Here is a 19,653-nt window from a genome sequence, read left to right as displayed (position 1 = left end):
TGTTTATTATGGGGGGGCCAGGATTTGAAGGAGGAGCAGGAGGGCCTCGTCTGGATTTGGGCTATCAAAGTATTTGTTTATCATCAGAGGTTATGGTTATAGTATGCAGTGATAGGCCTCGTTGTGTGCAGTATTTTTTCAAAGTTAAAGTTATTTACCTTATTTTCCGGACTATAAGTCGCACGTTTTTCATAGTTTTGGCCGGGGTGCGACTTATACTTGTATTTATACTTATACTCCGGAGTGACTTATATGTGATATTATTTGTTATTTTCACTTACAACCACATTTCATACTCCAGTGCGACTTATATATGTTTTTTTCTTCTCTATTATGCATTTTTTGGCTGGTGCGACTTATACTCTGGAAAATACGGTATTTGTTTTTTTTCCTTTTCTTCCTATTACAGCATGTATACAGGCTTGGGATGGGCTCAAAAAGTCTGAAACATTCAAGGAATAAAACTAAAAGGAATGATTGCCGTGGTAACCTATAGTAACCAACATCCAGTTTCTGCCGCCTTGTTCTGACTGTAAAAAAAAAAAAATCCATTCTTTTACTCCATTACTCTTTACTGACAAATTTCTCTTAAATACTAATAATAGAAAAGAAATTCTGCTTTTATAACAACAGGCATGGAGTGTACTAGGGCTGTATGATGTGGAAAAAATATCTAACTGCTGTTGCGATTAGATTTCCGATTGATGTTTTAATAAAAGTATATAGTACGGTATATAGTAAAGACTGAAATATGAACTGACAAACTAATTAAATAATCACACCTATGTAACACCTTTGTTCAGATCTAGATCTTTGTCCAGATCTAGACTACAAAGTTTGTAGTTTTTACACAGAAAAAGACTGGATATTCTGTTGTTTGTGGAAGAAATGTTGGTATAAAAAATTGCAGCCCTTTGAGATTTGCCAATTGCGTCCACTAATTGCAATTTCAATTCAATTTCCATCAATCTTGCAGCCCTAGAGTATTCAGAATAATTAACCCTTATCATCAATGGTTGAGTCCACATGGCATATTTTTATTGACTAAAATGATTGACAGATTCTGGTGACATCGACTGAGACAGATGGAGTTCTCTGCGTTATTTGGACCACAAATACCCCCTATGTCTATTCAAACCCTTTCATCAGCGCATTTGCTTGCACTGTATTATAATTTTTCTGCTTTTACATCCACAAGGGTTGCCACAATTACCACGGCAACAGTACACTATATTCCTCTAGCTTAATTCATACCTAATTGCACTGCATTATCTTTTAAAAATAACTGTAACGGTGGTAACGTAAAAAAACATTTTGGAGTATAGATTGAAACTTGGATGAATTTACAATCCAATATAATTCTATAACAACATGACAAATAATGAGCTTCTGATACTGCTGCACCTTGACTCTATCAAACCCAGCACTGCCCTCTAGAGGACAAAGACAAGCCTTACAGCTCTCCATCAAGAGTATTGTATATAATATATACAATACTCTTGATGGAGAGCTTATATCATTGTGTGTAGCAATTGTAAATACAACAACACAAACCAGTACGTTTAAAACATTCATACAGTATTTATTAAATATGTTAATTTTCATATTCCAGCATGTTTAAAGGAATGATAAACAAAGCTATCATCTGGTTTCTTTCCATATAAAACAAAGTATATAAGTGCATTGGTCTTTCATCAAAAAAGTTTTACAATAAAGGTGAACTAATCAATGACTTTGAGTAAAATATACCCAGTATCTGATGTAAAAACATATTTAGCATATTAATAAACATATATATTTAGATATATACACACAACATTTTAAAAAGGGCTACTTTAATGTGAGTGTCTCTATGTGACAATGTACATTGGTCAAGTACTAATACAAGTACTTTACACAAGGAATGGTGCTGAATATCCATGGTTAAACATGAAAAGTATCTTAATCTGCAAAATTATTAACTTGACGTCTTTATACATTCTTGAATTGGAAAGTGTGCTGATTTAGAATCCAATAGTTAAAGAGAAATGGCATAAACAGAGCAGCAAGTCCATATTATTTAACCAAACCAACTCTTAGCTGGATGACACCACTATATCCAGCTCTTTGACCCCGTCCTGCCCTGAAATCAGCCCACACCCACCCGACACAGCGCTCTCGGACAAATGTCCCCCAGACCTTGCCGTTGTGGCCGGTGAGGGCGGCGCTTGAGCCAGTCCGGGCTTCTTGGGCGGGATGGGCGGCGGGTTTCCCCTCTCAACCCTGGAAATAGTCGGCGACCTTACACCCTGCTGCGACGCCCCGGCCGCTCGCCCGATCACCGGGGACAGGGGCGTGGCCAGGTTCCGGTAATCCGTCCCGAAAGGCGAGGGATTGGGCGCGGTTAGTCTGGGCTGCGCACTGGTGAAGCGGGACAGCACTTGCGTCACGGTGCTGCGGGCCAACTGCTTCACCGGGCTGGCGTCGGGAGGACAGGAAGTGGGTGGATTCTCCTTCGACGGGGCGGGGGGAGGAGTTTCGAGGGTTTCGTGGGTGGCTTGGAATTTGTGGCGGGCGGCATGGAAGCGCTGGTGGATCCCGGCCTGGTACGGGGACTGGTAGGACGTGGGGCTGGTGGCGAGGTGTCTGGTGAGGTTTGGCGATGCGGACGGAGAAAGAGGAGGCAGAGTAGTAGTAGTAGTAGTAGTAGTAGTAGTAGTAGTAGTAGTTTGGGGTTCGGTTCCGTTCTGCAGGTGGAGCCCGTTGGTGGTCTCTGTGGGACAGTGGTGACCGTTGACCTTCACAGAGGGATGGAGGTCCGTTCTGTCCTCCTCCAGGTCTTCTAGCGTCACGTGGACCGCTTTGGCTTTGGTGGCCCACTCGTGTGCTTTGTCCTGCGCTGGTGTTGTTCCGTCAGTTGCTGTGGCGACGGTCGCCTCCTCTAACTTTCTCCTCAGCTCCTCCACCTGAAACATGAATGGAACAATGCACTCAAATATTGCTAAAAGGATCATGTAAAGTTCACTTCTAACGGTCTAAGTTAGTGGATTCATGGATTTTTCTTGATTATTTTTGTAGATGAAAAGAGTTATCTATTAAAAAATAATTATCCAGACATATCTATACAATATATTTATACTATATGCAAATGGTCATCAATATTTTGGAAACCCACAGAAAAAAGCTAATTTGTAACACTTTATTTTAAGGTATACTTATTGACCAACTGACTTCTAATTCATATTCTGATAAGTAGTACATTATTTGTTAATTAGTATTTATTCTGCCATTATTCATGTCTTATTCTGCATAAACTTATTGTGGAAAGTAACAAAGTACAAAAGGAAAAGTACTTTACATTTCACAGAGGATGATTTTTTTTTACTTTTACTACATCTTAGATCAGGCATGTGTGCTTGAAAAGTAAAAAGTACTTTCTGAATGGTTTGACATGTCATTTTCTTTTGACACATTCAAAACAAAAATATACGTACACAAAATCTAGAACCATTGAGGAATTCATAAACCAAAACATCAGGACAGTTTTTCATAATGTATACCACATGTCACTCTTAAATATACGCTCTTTGGCTCTAAATGTAAAATTGTAAGCATGTATTTCAATATTTTTACGTGTTACTTTTACTTAAGTAGCAAAAATGAGTACTTTTTCCAACATTGGTAATAAACTCTGTATTACAGCTTTTTAGCCTCCCACAATCATAATTCATACACATAAAAAGGTTTTGCAGAATAAGCAGTAATAAGGGACATTTTAGTGTACCATAAAATAAATACCGCAGTATGAACTAAATATATTGACAGAATACTCAAACACATATCAGGCCAAAACACATGTATTTTTAACTGGTAAAACTATAAAAGTAAAACCTCGCCGTAAAAAGTAACAATGACTTTTTATATTCTGAATCCGACTGCTGCTGTGATAAGTGTGAAAATATTATCTATTCAACAAGAAATACTTTGGTTGATTGTGATTTTGTCGGATGTGGTGTTTGTGCAGCACAGGATTTGACGCTCTGAACAGTAAAAGACTTTTGGATCTGACCTGCACTCGGAGCAGGCAGCAGTGGGCCTCCTCTTTCTTGAGCCGTGACCTGAGCTGCTCTCGCTCGGTGTCAAACTCCGCCAGCTGCTCCTCCACCCGCGCCTCCATCCTCAGAGCCCTCCTGCGCTCCTCCTCCAGCTCCTTCTGCAGAGCGTGACAAGACTCGCGCTCCTGGAACACAATACGTCTTTAATGGCGCCGTGGCTGTGTTTATTCACTGATAATTCTAAGGTTCTTTCTTTAACCCGTGTTGAATGTGACACGTCTGACTATAGTGAGTTAGACTGCGTGTGCCGGCGGTGGACTTCACGTGACTTTTTACAGTTACGGATGCCGTTTGGACAACTTTCACCGCTCAAAAGATTTAATATGTCCTTTTTTGTTTAGAATACGTCATTTCAGTGACAAGAATCCTCACTTTTTAATCATTCTGAAAATGTACTGATCATTTTGTCAAGTGGAATTATTATTATTATTTGATTATTTCCATTTTTCCCTATTTTTTGGTAGTGCTATGAATACTACATTGTCTTTTAATTTACTTATTTTTATTCTTATATAACTATTTTGTATGTATTTTCAATTATCTTATGTTAAGTAGACAAAAGTGAGCAATGTGTAACAATAAGAATGGTACTAAAAGAATAATGAAAACATTGCAATGAAGTATTTAAAGCAGTACTACATAAATATGTATTTTCGGGGCGTTTGAATTGCCCTTCGTCGCCCCCTGCTGTCTCTGGGCGGAAAACGAGCCTTGCGACATTTGCCGACGTCGACACAAAGACAACTCTCCTGAGAAACCCTGGCACTTTTTTATATATATATTTGGAGATGTGAAATGTTCTTGTATGTGATTATGATGTCTTGTAATGCTAAAGAAAGAAAAAAAATGGGAAAAAAACGTTTGCGTCTCTTTTCAGACGATGTATTTTCACAAGGAAGCAGCTCTATCACTTAGTTCTACTTTAAAGTGTAAAAAACAGAGAAATGGAGAAAAAACAACATTTTACTCAAGTAAGAGTAACAAAATAAGAGTAAAAGAACAAAATATAAGTCCAAGAAAAAGAAAAAAGGAAACATCAAATAATGCACTAAATCTGGTATATTCAAGAGATTGACACAAACATGATAAACACTAAATCATATCTGAAACACACGCTTTTAAATCATTTAATATGGGCAATGTTAACATAAAGATTTGTCACTTTGGGAAACATTGGAAAGAGTAACCAAAACCTTTACTAAAGTATGAGTACTGTTACTTCAATAAACATATTTAAAAGTAAGGTAGTGTCCAAAAAACGACTCAGAGATGTATTATCTTATTTAAAGCCTATAAGCACTATGATGCATGCGCCTGCTGCTGTGTTACAGTCAGTATGTTTTATCATCCATCCCTAGTCAACAAAACAAATAAATAAATAAAACTAAATAAATATAAATTAACCAAGAAAAGAGAATAATATAATTTAAAATGTACTTTTGGGCAGCTAAATATACAATAGATTTCCTCGACTTATTTTGCATGATACTTCTTCAAGCAAAATGATCTAGAATTTAAATAACTACTGAACAACACACTTTACAACTAAAAATAATGATGTTAATGATTAAGACTAAAACGAATCGCTGACATCATGAAGACTGTGTGGTAAATAAGTGCATAAGTGATGTAAATAAGAGTGTTGTAAATGAGAGTGTTTACTTACCATTAGTATTAGTATTATTTAGTCTTATGCTAGCTTTTTTTTACTTTACTTTATTATTATTATTATTTACTTTATTTTATTTTATCTTTTTATTTAATTTATCTATTTTAATTTCTTCTCCCTCCATTCCCTATTAAGATATGAGAGGAGTTTTGTTTTTTGTTTATAAGAGTTCTTCTATGAGTGGGGTGAGTCCGTCCGTGCAGTACCTTGTCCAGTTTGCGGCTGGTCTGGGACAGCCTGTGGCCCTCCTCCAGAGCTCTGGCGCTGGCCCACTTGCACTCTTTGGCCAGGGCACACGAGAGCTGCTTGTGCTGCGCCCGCTCCTCCTCCAGCTGCTCCGTGAGGCGCCTCTGCTCCTTCTCCAGCCTCCTCACCTGGCAGCGCTCGAAGTCCAGCTGCACGGGACACGCACAAGCGCAGAGACAGTCAAACGGTGTCAAGAACGTTCAAATGAATGGCTCGTGAACTAAATGTGGATTTAATTGGCCCAAATGGTCATCACAAAACATAATATCACATCTTCAAGTCTAAGTAGCTTTACATTACTATATCAACTTATATTTCAATAAATGATAGATGGAACACTAATCTTTTCCTAATCGCATTCATTGTAGGTTATTTTTCTTTGAATTCATAAAAAAAACAAAAAAACAACACACAACTAGAAATTAACTACCGTATTTTCCGGACTATAAGTCACACCTTTTTTCATTGTTTTGGCCGGTGTGCGACTTATACTTATATTTATACTTATATACTTATACTCCGGAGCGACTTATATGTGATATTATTTGTTATTTTCACACTTGCAACCACATTTCATACTCCAGTGCAACTTATATATGTTTTTTCTTCTCTATTATGCATTTTTTGCCTGGTGCGACTTATAGTCCGGGAAATAAGGTACATGTTTCAACTACTAAGTGTTCTGCTTTATTTATTGCAGTTCATGTTTTTTTTTTGACAATATTGTACATTGTGAATAGTTTTTGTGTAAACGTGTTTCGATATTATCACTGATTGTCTATATTTTCTCCAGTAGTATATCACACTTCTAAACGTGTTAGCACAACAGGCCTAGGGACACTTCACCGTGATTGGTTAAAATTCCATGTAGCAGTTTTTCAGGCATGAGTTGTGTTCAAAAGAAAAGTACCAAGGTCAGATCACAATTCAGTTTTGTACTGTCGTGTTGCAGACGGTGATACAGCAAGATGCCCAAACAGAAACAAAAAATATATATATAAAACTTATTTGTTCCACCGGGCTAATTCAACAAGTTTATGGACACTGTTTTGTGGATTTTCTTATATATTTTTGCATTGAATCAATTTGTGCATTTTCACCTGCTGCTGTAAACGCTCTCGTTCTTTTTCTAAAATGTAGGTGACGTCGTCCCCCTCGGCAGTGTCCTCAGCGTGCCTCCTCTTCTCCTCCTCCAGATCTGCAATGACCTAGAACGGACACAAGGGGGAGACAGTTCAGTCAAGCTGCACCAGGAGGTAAATTAAGATAAGATAAGATAAGTATTCCTTTATTGTCCCACATGGGGAAATTTCATTGGTGCAACGCAGGTAGATACAGAGGTAGATTGGACTCACTAATTTGTGTCCAATAAACGTAAACAATGGAAATGACAGAAGAATATGAATACACATTTAAGAAAATGCTTCAACTATAAAATCGATCACATGTTGCACATAAGAAATAACAAAAAAGAATAGTTACATTTTGTCTATACTAATAGATCAAACTGGACCAAAACGAGAAATTTATTTTACCAAGAATCAATGCAAAAAAAAATTATATAATAATAAATCACATAAATAGGACAAAATTGGATCTTTCCTGAATAATGTGAAAATGTTCTTGGTCTTTATCAGAACAGTTTGAGACGACATATTAAACATACTTTGAGTTGAATGTTTTTACATTCTAGTGTCCTAAAAAAAATGGTGGCATCAAAACAATAATGTATGTATAGGGAATGTCATGATTATTTGGTGAATCGAGGTGATTATGTAACCATAGTAGTGTATGTGGCTGTTCACAATCACATGAACATTACTTTTGCTTTCAGAAAGTTTGATTAAATATAAAGCGTTTTTCTTGGTACACTTTTATACAGCTCAAGTTTAAAGTTACTGTGCTCACCCTCCTGTGCCTGCTCTCGGCCGCTGCCAGCTGGGACAGCATCTTCTCTTGCATCCTTCTGCAGTGGCTCACCACCAGCTTGAGCACCACCAGAGGGTTGGAGGTGGAGGAGGAGTAGCCCTGCTCCTTCTGCTCCTTCTGCTCCTTCTGACCCCCCACTGCCTCACTGTCCCGCTGCAGCGCAAGGAACGGGTCGCTGAGGTTGTACCTGCCGTAGCGCTCCTGGACAAAAAGGTCCTTTCTTTGGGCCTAGAACAAGAACAAAACAAGAAATATTTATTTATCTGAAACTATCGAGTGACTATAGTAATCAAAGGTAATAAGGCAAAAATACATTTATTCACGTACAATAACTAAACACACAAAACCCCTGAATAGTTTTGTTTGGGGACTTTTTTTCCATTAAAATATATAATAATCTGTTTTGAATGATTAATTGCTACGGCAACAGAATTTCATCATTTTGAAACCCATACATCGATTACAAATTGCATATACTTTGGTGGCCAGATTATGTTTAATTCAACACATGAATATGAGAAAATATGTTAAAACAATTGTGGTAAAAGTAATAGTCAGGGAATAAGACAATTAAAAAGGCTCCAATACACGCACGACTCGCTCACACTTTTGAACAGTCCAGAGTTCTTCTCTGGTTGATATTACAAGACAAGTTAGACTCATTTGACCAAAACGCAGTCAAGACAATTATATTTAATTTCCCTCCTTATCTTCTCCTTTTTTAATTATAAATAAAATGATGACTCACTGTTAGCGTCATCATTATGTTTGATCATTCTAAATGCTCCATTTCCTGTCGACTCATTTTTCTTCATTAACTGCTTCTTGCTGGTGAAAACTATCATTTCTATTTACAGCATCCCACCAAATAAAATCAAAGTTAGTTTTCAAAAATTCCACACGTACTGTATACAATTCTGAGACAAATGACGCTATGAAGCTTAAAACATAACCTCATTTTAAAAAGTACAAGTCTATAAGCGTTCATGTAAATAAATCAACGTCACTTCTGTTCAAAAGTCCCAAAATGCAGACGAGCTGAGAATAAGGAATAGAAAAAAGGAAGAGGAAACGCACCAAAGCAGATTTATAACAAACGGAAAGAGTCCGTCTGTGCTCAGCCAAACAGCTGCTTTCAACTGGGACTGGACAGATCTGCTCACTGTCTTCAACCGCTGACAACAGAGAAGAGGGTTCAAAGGCGAGACAGAAAGATTGAGAAAATACTGGGGACTGGGGGGGTTAAAGTGGCCTGGGATATGAAGGTGGAGTGGCCAACTGTGACACTTACACCTGGGAGGCCAATTCATTACAGGGGAAAAACAAAAGAGAAAGAGAAAATGCATGAGCTTTGGTGGGTTTTATAGGAGATTCATTGTATAGATCCAGTTGGACATAGTTGTATGATACACTACGATATAATGTCAACTGGATTCAGCCAAATATTGATTTATACAGATTTTTGTTGCAATTTCATGATAAACACCTATTTTTGTTAGTACACAGTTAGCATGTAACCAAGTACTTTGTAGGCAAAAAAACACTCCTTTAATTAGATAAATGAAAGAAAGACAGCTCGGCCCACTGGGATAATCCCCGGTATCCCTTGGCACCCAACGTTTTGAGATCCAATTGTATCAAATCAGAGTTTAGACAACTGCAGAGCAATATAGGAAAAATATCGAATTGCAATTTTTTGATACATGCAAAGATAATAAAAAACATACTTTTTTCTACATAGAATAATAAATCTGCACGAAAGGAGAAAAATATAATTTTGGATGACCATCTTTTGTATTGCGATATCTTAATATACTTTTTGTTCAGTTTAATTGTGCTTTAATAAACCACCACTGACTAAACTAAGACCAAAACAGGACAAAAAATAGGAACATTCTTAGTGGAAATCTGAATTTTTAATAGTTTACCTTCAAAAAACCAGTACATTTCTGTCGGATGAAGAACTTTCTGTTGCGATGTATTTATTTGATTGGAATATCGATTATTGTGTGATATAAAGTGACGCGTACTTGCTTTTCGTTAGCGTGTGGTCTTATACTAGTTATGATTGGGAAATGTCACATTTTGTCCAGTTTATGGGACTTTTTTCAGTATCCAAACTTGCTCAAATGAGAATCTAGTTTCAATACTACTTTTGGTATTGATTAATATCTTATTTTATCTTCTACACTGTCAACATTTACCTGTAGAGAAACTATTGACCTAATATATTTTATACCTTGTAGAAAAAAAAACCTGTAGAATGCATCAGATTTGCGCCGGGTTTTGAAGTGTATAAGTATTATTCTGAACAAGATAATAGTGTTTTTGATTAGAACATTTTTGTATTTGCCGAGAGCAATAGCTGAAATTATTATAAAGTTGAATCACTGCACAGCCCAAAGAAAAGACTGAAATTTGAATTGCTAAACTAATCCACAAATCTCTAGCAGTTTAAAACATGTTTGTTGAGCTATAAACTACAGGTTTTAGACATGATTAAAAACTATTTTGTTTGAAAAAATGATATTGCTTAAATTATACCAGTCTTAGGTTTTGATACAATTGCAACATATTTTGAGATCAGATTTGGATGAATACATTACGCTATTCTTTGTATTAAATAACGTTGATCTTTACACAAATTGAGTTACACACAGATACATGTTTGTAGAAAAAAAATACGTAAAAATGAAAATTGTGATTTGTCAGTACAAGAGATAAAAGGTTGTTCATGGCTTTGTCGGGAGGAAGAGAAAAAGCAGGATTGAAAAGCCCTTTGTGAAGAATAATTCAAAGAGATGAAGAACGAGGAGAGGCAGAAGTAGAGGGAGGGAGCGAGTGCGTGTTTTAGGTGCAACAAAAGCGGATCAAGAGATTAGAGAGCGCAGTGTCTTCAGTCAGGGCGAGTGTGGCACAGGGCTCGTACTCAACAAGTTATAAGTGCTGCTCAGGAGTGGATTCATACAACTGCACACAAACTGCACACAGACTGCACACAAACTGCACACAGACTGCACACAAACTGCACACAGACTGCACACAAACTGCACACAAACTGCACACAAACTGCACACAGACTGCACACAGACTGCACACAGACTGCACACAAACTGCACTCAAACAGCACACAAACTGCACACAAACTGCACACAAACTGCACACAGACTGCACACAAACTGCACACAGACTGCACACAAACTGCACTCAAACAGCACACAAACAGCACACAAACTGCACACAGACTGCACACAAACTGCACACAAACTGCACACAGACTGCACACAGACTGCACACAAACTGCACACAGACTGCACACAAACTGCACACAAACTGCACACAGACTGCACACAAACTGCACACAGACTGCACACAGACTGCACACAGACTGCACACAAACTGCACACAGACTGCACACAGACTGCACACAAACTGCACACAAACAGCACACAGACTGCACACAGACTGCACACAAACTGCACACAGACTGCACACAGACTGCACACAAACTGCACTCAAACTGCACACAGACTGCACACAAACTGCACACAGACTGCACACAGACTGCACACAAACTGCACACAGACTGCACACAGACTGCACACAAACTGCACACAGACTGCACACAAACTGCACACAAACTGCACACAGACTGCACACTGACTGCACACAAACTGCACACAGACTGCACACAAACTGCACACTGACTGCACACAAACTGCACACAGACTGCACACAAACTGCACACAGACTGCACACAAACAGCACACAGACTGCACACAAACTGCACACAAACTGCACACAAACTGCACACAAACTGCACACAAACTGCACACAGACTGCACACAAACAGCACACAGACTGCACACAAACTGCACACAGACTGCACACAAACTGCACACAGACTGCACACAGACTGCACACAGACTGCACACAAACTGCACACAAACTGCACACAGACTGCACACAAACAGCACACAAACTGCACACAAACTGCACACAAACTGCACACAAACTGCACACAAACTGCACACAAACTGCACACAGACTGCACACAAAAGGAAGATTGGACATAAAAATAACATACATTTTAAGGACAAATTAATGACTGATGTTGAAATGTTATTCACATTTATGTTTGTGTACATTTTGCTTCAGCATTCGTTTCCTGTAGTGAACAAATCGAGTGCTATAAGAAGAAAACTAAGTGACAAAACGCTTGTAGTTTGTTACTTTATCAACATTTCAGTCAATAAATGATAGCTGGGGGTCAGGATATATTGTGGTTACCCCGATAATGCTATTTAAACAATAGTATGTTAATTCAACAGAAATGTGTTAAAATGTCTGTATTTGTTAAGGTTTAATTATCAGACAAATGGGAAATGTCTGTAATACTACTCACAAAAGGGTTGAAATATTATCTTTTTTTGGTTTATTTCATTTTTCATCAGCTGTTTTCATTGTTGGCAGCGCACACAGCGGTAACATATAACGCACAAACCGCATTTATTTGTAATGACAATCTGGCAACCAAGACACCAAACCTGCGCTGATTGGGCAACTTCATTGTGCGCGAGGAGCTCGAGAGCAAAACATAAACACAACAGAACGTGGTCCCTGCGTGGTCATCATGTCCAGAGGAATATATCCCCCCGATGCCGAAAAACGAAAGAAGAAACTTCTTGACGATGTAAAGAAACTGCAAACTCAACAACACTCTCCAGGTATTGAACTTCTCTTACAAAGAGACGGTTAATGCTGCTGTTTGAAACAACACGAGTCTGTCACGTTAGTTCGCTCAGGCTGGAGGCGACGAGAGCTCTGCACCGCGCACAATAATGTGTCTGAATGAAAGATAATGAGCTTAACATTGACACCAGCCCAGTAGTGTTAGCTGCAGGTGAGGCCGGTGAGGGGCGTCTATGCCCCGGTCACTAAGAGGCGGAGATCCGGTCCGGACGAGCGCCGTCTCGTCCAGAACCTCTGACGTGAGACTTTGGAGTGAACAGTGTGCGGCCCCTGTCCCGGGCCCCTGTCCCGGGCCCCTGTCCCGGGCCCCTGTGCCGCCTCAGTCAGAGATGAGCAGGTTTGAGTTTGCGTCCCTCTCTCTCACATCACCATGTGTGAGATCAATCGTGACTCGTGATGTCTGTTTTACTTTGACTTCTTAAAGTGCAATAAGAGGAATGTAAAGGTTTATGCATGTAAGGTCCATCAGCCAATCACATCGCAGCATTGTTTCATGTCCAGTGTGTGATGTTCAGATCAGAACAAACATTTATATTGTAATTCACTTTTAATAGAGCAATAAAACATTTACATTTATTTAAAAAGCATCATTATACTATTTGTTATAAATTATAATAAATTGATAGTGAAAAATAACCAGACATATTATAATTACGTCTGTTAGAATAATACTATATATTTTTATATAAAAGTGGCAAAGTTGCAGAAACGCAGTCTCTTCACTATAGCTAGATTTGGACCTTCACTTCTAGTTCTGGTCATTCTCTGGGAATAATATGTTTGCACTGTTTTATCAGTGTTAATTGTTAATCAAGCAACGCTTATGCCATTTGTTTAATTTAATATAACTTGTTTTGTCACTTTGGCAAGAAGGAACAGTTGGGAGCAGTAAGATAAATTAGTAAGGATAACTATTACTTTTACATTTTCAGTTAAAATGAATCAATTTGACCATAATTATTTTTCATAGCCAATATTGTATTGAGTAATTAAGGCAAGGCAAGTTTATTTGTAGAGCATATTTCATACACAAGGCAATTCAAAGTGCTTCACACAGCAGGAAAAATGCATTCAAATCACAAAGAAATTACAGAAATACAATAAAATTAACTAAATTAAATTAAAAATTATCAATCCAACTGATTGTCTAAACTAATAAAATCACAAACAAAAGAGAAGAGTGCAAGAAAAAAATCCTTTCAGTCGTATGCGCAGCTAAACAAAACTGTTTTTAGCTTAGATTTGAACATTGTCAGAGTAGAAGCCTGTCTCACATCTTCAGGAAGACTGTTCCAGATTTTAGCTGCATAAAACTGAAACGCAGATTCCCCATGTTTTGTCCTGACTCTGGGCACCAGCAAGAGGCCGGTCCATGTTTAGTCCTGACTCTGGCACCAGCAGGAGGCCGGTCCATGTTTAGTCCTGACTCTGGCACCAGCAGGAGGCCGGTCCCTGAGGTCCTCAGAGTCCGAGATGGTTCATATGGCACTAACCAAGATGTACTTTGGTGCTAGGCCATGGAGAGACTTGTACACAAGCAGAGCTGCTTTAAAGTCTATTCTCTGAGCCACAGGAGCCAGTGCAGAGACCTGAGAACAGGACTAATGTGCTCATACTTCCTGGTTCTAGTCAGGACCCGAGCAGCAGCGTTCTGGATGTACTGCAGCTGTTTTACAGCTCGTTTGGAGAGGCCAGTGAGCAGGCCGTTACAGTAGTCTAATCTACTGGAGACAAACGCATGGATAAGTCTCTCTAAATCTGGTTTTGACACTATATTTTTGATTTTGGCAATGTTTTTTAGATGGTAAAAAGCTGCTGATGTTATTGATTTGACGTGGCTATTAAAGTTCAAGTCTGAGTCCATTATTACCCCCAGATTTCTAATTTGGTTTGTAGGTTTTAGAGCGAGACTCTGGAGGTGACCGCTAACACTTTCTCTTTGTTTCTGTGGGCCAAAAACGATTATTTCAGTCTTGTCTGAGTTCAGCTGGAGAAAGTTGTTTTGCATCCACAAACTGATCTGTTGGATGCAGTGACAGAGTGAATCCACTGGTCCATAGTCACCTGCCGATAGTGAAACATAGATCTGAGTGTCGTCTGCATAATTGTGATAGGACACATTTTCACTGCGTATCAACTGACCCAACGGCAGCATGTAGAGGTTGAACAGAAGGGGACCCAGGACTGACCCTTGGGGCACTCCACAGGTCAGGGTCATGTGGTCTGAGACACAGCTACCAATTTCAACAAAGTACTTCCTGTCTTCCAGATAGGACCTTAACCAGTTTAGGGCAGTGCCAGTGATGCCCACCCAGTCCTCTAGTCTCTGTAAGAGGATCCCATGATCGACAGTGTCAAAAGCAGCACTCAGATCTAACAGAATTAAGACTGAGGCTTTGCCCGTGTCAGTGTTCAGGCGGATGTCATTTGTCACCTTGACAAGAGCAGTCTCAGTGCTGTGATGAGGTCTAAAACCTGACTGAAAAACATCAAATGAGTTGTTTATTAAGAGGAAATCTGTGAGCTGTTGGTAAACAACCTTTTCAAGGACTTTGCCCCAAAATGGCAGATTAGAGATGGGCCGGTAATGACTCAGTACTGCGGCATCAAGACTGCTCTTCTTTAGGAGAGGCTTTATGACCGCAGTTTTCAAAGACATTGGGAATGTTCCAGATTGAAGCGACATGTTAACTATGTGAGTGAATGGTGCTAACAAACTGTTCAGCACAGACTTTAGAAATTTGGTGGGTAACACATCAAGGCAGCATGTAGATGAACTCAGACTGGTGATGATCTCATGGACAGTTTTGTCAGTTACTGGTGCAAAGTGAGTTAGCTCTAAGTGTCTTGGTGGTTTTAGGGTAATTTTTTGCATTGTGGGATTTATAGCATTTTTAATGCCCTGAACTTTGTCATTAAAGAATAATGCAAACTCATTACACTTGGATGTGGAAATGAGTTCTAACGGCAGCTGAGCTGGAGGGTTTGTTAATCTGTTTACTGTGGCAAACAGGACACGCGAGTTGTTACTGCAGCTTCCAATTATTTCAGAAAAATATCTTTCCCTAGTTCTACATAAGATTAGGTTGTACATGTTCAGCTTCTCTTTGTAAATCTCTTTTTGAACCTGGAGCTTTGACTTGCGCCATTTCCGTTCGGCCCTGCGGCACTCCCTTTTCTGTGCCCTGACCGAATCATCATTTCTCCACGGCGCCTTCTGCTTATTTTTAACCATTTTAGCCTTTATAGGGGCGATGGTGTCCAGAACATTCAAAACACTAGATGTAACAGAGTTCAACAAATCATTTACATTAGAACATAAGACATTTTCAAAGTTTATCATTTCCATAAACAGTGCACCTGTGCCATAATTGATGTGTCTCCTCCGAACCACCGGATCAGCCGGTGGTTTGGGAAAGACAGACGGGTCAAAGAAGACACAGAAATGATCAGACAGAGCAACATCGATCACATTAACATTTGAAATATTTACCCCCTTTGTAATTATGAGATCTAGAGTGTGTCCTTTGCTGTGGGTGGGGCCTCTCACATGCTGAGTAAGACTGAAGGTTTCAAGGACAGCATCAAGCTCTTTAGCGTTTCTGTCACAAATATTATCAACATGCACATTGAAATCACCTGTAATGACCAAACCATCAAAGTCTGTGCATATGACTGAAAGCATCTCAGTGAAATCATCAATAAAACTTTGGCAGTGCTGGGGAGGCTTGTATAAAACAATGAAGAGAACGGATGGAGACCGTTTTAGCTCCATTTTAAAGGATACATACTCAAATGATGAAAACACCCCAAAAGACAACCTGCGGGTAATTATTTCATCTCTAAAGACAGCACAGACTCCACCCCCTTTTTTGTTTTCTCGTGTTTCAGATTCAAACTTAAAGTTGGGTGGAGCAGATTCTATCAGAACTACATTTCCTGTGTTTTTGTCAAGCCATGTTTCAGTTAAAAACACAAAATCAAGATTATAAGAAGAAATAAAATTATTAATTAAGAGAGATTTGTTACATAAGGATCTGACATTTAGCACAGCAAGTTTCAGACTAGTTTTAGTGAGACTGGGCTTTATCTTTTCACAGGGAATATGAATCACATTTCTCAGATTGGGCCTGACTCGCATTTTGTTTTTCCATCTCTGTGATGATGTGACTACAGAAATAGCACTAGGGGGGGCTCTTTTTACATAGGGCCCCGGGTTGGTTTGATTTTTAATGTGACAATAAGTCCCGGCAACGCTGAGACCCAGTGCATCCTAGCTATGGGAGATACCAGGTGAAAGGCGAGGTTGGATGTGTGGTGGGGCTTTTGTAGCCAAGGAGAGTTTGAGACCAGGTGAGAGGCGAGGGGGGATGGGTGGTGGGGCTTTTGTTGGTGTAGTCGGTACTGACATAGCCCTTGCTATATTGGGCGTGAGTGGAGCCATCTTAATGCCTGATTTGATCAGACTTTCAAAATGGCTGGGAAGGCCCATGGGTGAGAGTGGAGATGAGAAGGAGAATGATGAATCTTTAGTGGGAGTAGATGTTGCAGGGGGAACCCAGGGCTGGTGTGAAGGCAGGGGCGATGACAGGGATGTTGTTGGGCTTGTCACAGATGGGTCCAAGGCCTTTGAAGATTGTTCCTTTGCTGGAGGCGGTGGAGGTGAATGTGGAGCAGCTGGAGCTGAATCCTTTGCTGGTGGTGGTGGAGCAGCTGCTGATGAATCCTTTGGTGGAGGCTGAGGTTGTGGTGCTTTTGATGTTGAAACATTGGCTCGGTCTCTGGCTGATGGAGCAGGAATTCTTCTCTCATTCCTCTCTTCTCTAACTATCTGCTCAGGACCCTGTCCAGGCCCAGTCCAATGCCTCAGAGCATGGAGCAGGTTCTCTGTCAGCACCCTCACTCCACCTCTGCATAGGTGGGGGCCATTTCTCTTAAACAGGTCCTCTCTTTTCCAGAATAGATAGAAGTTCTCAATATAGTGTAGTCCTCTCGGGGAACACTCTTTGGACAGCCATGTGTTCAGCTGAAGACGCCGGCTAAACTTGTTTATCCTCCTGTCGATGTTTGGAAGAGGTCCACTTATGAATGTTTAGATTTCCATTTTATCAAGCACGTCGAATAACTTCAAGAAGTCTCTTTTCAAAACTTCAGTCTGTTCCCGCCGCATGTCCACTGCACCCACGTGCACAATCAGCTGTTTAGCTCCTCCATGCTTAGCCATAATATTTGGAAGGAGTGACGTTATCTCAGAAACAGTGGCGCTTGGAAAAGAATGTGTGTTTATCTTTTCATGCGTCACGTGACTTATCGCGCCATCCCCAACTAAAACAATCTGCGTGACCTTGGCTTGTGGCACAGTTCCTCCTTGCTGTATTTTGGCCACGTCATCTTTCCTTTTTTCATTTAATTCCATCTCTGAAAGTGGTAAAAATCTGTTGGTGAGCTGTATTTTAGGTGACTTCACGTTATCTTTGTATCGTTTAGGCTTTGCTCCAAGTTTGTTCCAAGAAACAGCCTGGTCTTTCTGGTTTTTAGACAGTTTTGGAAACGACACAGAGTCACTGCGGTTTAGGTTGAAAGTAGCAGTTTTTCTTGTAAAAAGTGTGCTCTTCTTACCGTCGGTTGACACAGGAATGGTATCGTGAAGAACTTTTTCAGATTCCAAAACAAATATCCGTGTTTTCAGCTCATTAATTTCTTGTTGATATTTCCGACACCGTTCACAGTCTTTCCTCCTTCTTCTCCCGGACATTTCGCTGGCGTCTGATATGTCGTTAAAACTGGAAAAATGTTCTTAAAATCCTTGGTTTACTTGAAAAAGTCTAAAGCAAAAATGTTTGGAAGACAAAAACTGATTAAAAAGCAAAATAAATAAGGAAAGCAGCGATAGCAAGCGGAGCGAGCAAAAAAGCGTGTGCACTCTTCGGAAGCAGGATACTAACACTAATGTATTAATAACTGGCTTTAGTCATTTTCTCCTGGCACAGTTTCATCACATCATCATTTTATAGCATTACAACCTCAACATTTTACTCTTACTTTAGCCGGCTGGACCACATTAAAATGCACCAGAAGACCCAAAAAAGGTCTGAAAATCTCTGGGGGAGGGCCCCCAGACCCCCCCCCCCCCTGTTCATTAATTTAAACTAATGTGCTAATGTGGCTGTAGACCCTTAATGCCCACAAATACGCCCAAAAACATATCTGGGACGTGTGTTATTTGTACAGGGAGTAGAGGTGATGTCAGCGGAATACCAAATTGCATTGTGGGATTTAAGTTAGCAATATTTGAGCTTGTGAGGTGTTGAGAATAAACTAACTGTCAAACGGATGCCCTGGAGTTTTGGTGCGCTTTGTTTGCGTTGAAGAAAGTTCCCATATGTGAATTGATCACTGACAATGGCAATAAAACTGATTCTAATGACGTGGTGAGGGGCCCCCAAAAATGTTTTCGCTTAGGGCCCCCTGAAGGCTTGGGCCGGCCCTGGCCCTGTGTGTGCACGTCTGTGTGTGTGCCCTGCGTGCACCGTGTGTGCGCGCGTGTGTGTGCCCTGTGTGTTCGCCATGCGTACGCGCGTGTGTGCGCCCTGCGTGCGCCGTGTGTGCGCCGTGTGTGTGCCCTGTGTGTGCGCCATGCGTACGTGCGTGTGCCCTGCGTGCGCCGTGTGTGCGCCGTGTGTGTGTGCCCTGTGTGTGCGCCATGTGTGCACGCGTGTGTGTGCCCTGTGTGTGCATGTGTGTGTGTGCGCCATGCGTGCGCCGTGTGTGTGCGCGTGTGTTTGCGCCGTGCCATGTGCGCAAGTGCCGTGTGTGCGCCGTGCAAGCGAGCGTAATACCTGGAGGCATATTTTGAGCATGGCGGGTCACAGTCGCGGCCGCCATGCTAAAACCCCTCAGCGAGAACGCTGTGTTTTTGTTGTAATATTTACTATAAATGATAAACTCAATATTAAATGATGC

The 19,653-nt window shown here is 40.2% G+C and overlaps 1 protein-coding gene across 1 annotated transcript in view; it reads right to left on the bottom strand.

The window, feature by feature from the left end:
• Window positions 1-1,561: 1,561 nt before the first annotated feature.
• cttnbp2nla (CTTNBP2 N-terminal like a) overlaps window positions 1,562-19,653 on the bottom strand; it is a 36,876-nt gene continuing 18,784 nt past the window's right edge. The window contains exons 3-7 of the mRNA XM_072452587.1: window positions 7,918-8,166; window positions 7,110-7,217; window positions 5,970-6,158; window positions 4,049-4,219; window positions 1,562-2,945 (exon numbers count right to left, since the gene is read on the bottom strand). Coding sequence (XP_072308688.1) covers window positions 2,076-2,945; window positions 4,049-4,219; window positions 5,970-6,158; window positions 7,110-7,217; window positions 7,918-8,166 — 1,587 coding nt within the window. The 3' untranslated portion in view covers window positions 1,562-2,075. The remainder of the gene's footprint in view (window positions 2,946-4,048; window positions 4,220-5,969; window positions 6,159-7,109; window positions 7,218-7,917; window positions 8,167-19,653) is intronic.

This window comes from Eucyclogobius newberryi, unplaced genomic scaffold (genome assembly GCF_026437365.1).
Source record: "Eucyclogobius newberryi isolate DKJ021-1_F unplaced genomic scaffold, fEucNew1.0.hap1 SCAF_19, whole genome shotgun sequence".
Lineage (NCBI taxonomy): Eukaryota > Metazoa > Chordata > Actinopteri > Gobiiformes > Gobiidae > Eucyclogobius > Eucyclogobius newberryi.
This window is presented reverse-complemented; position numbering and strand designations above follow the sequence as displayed.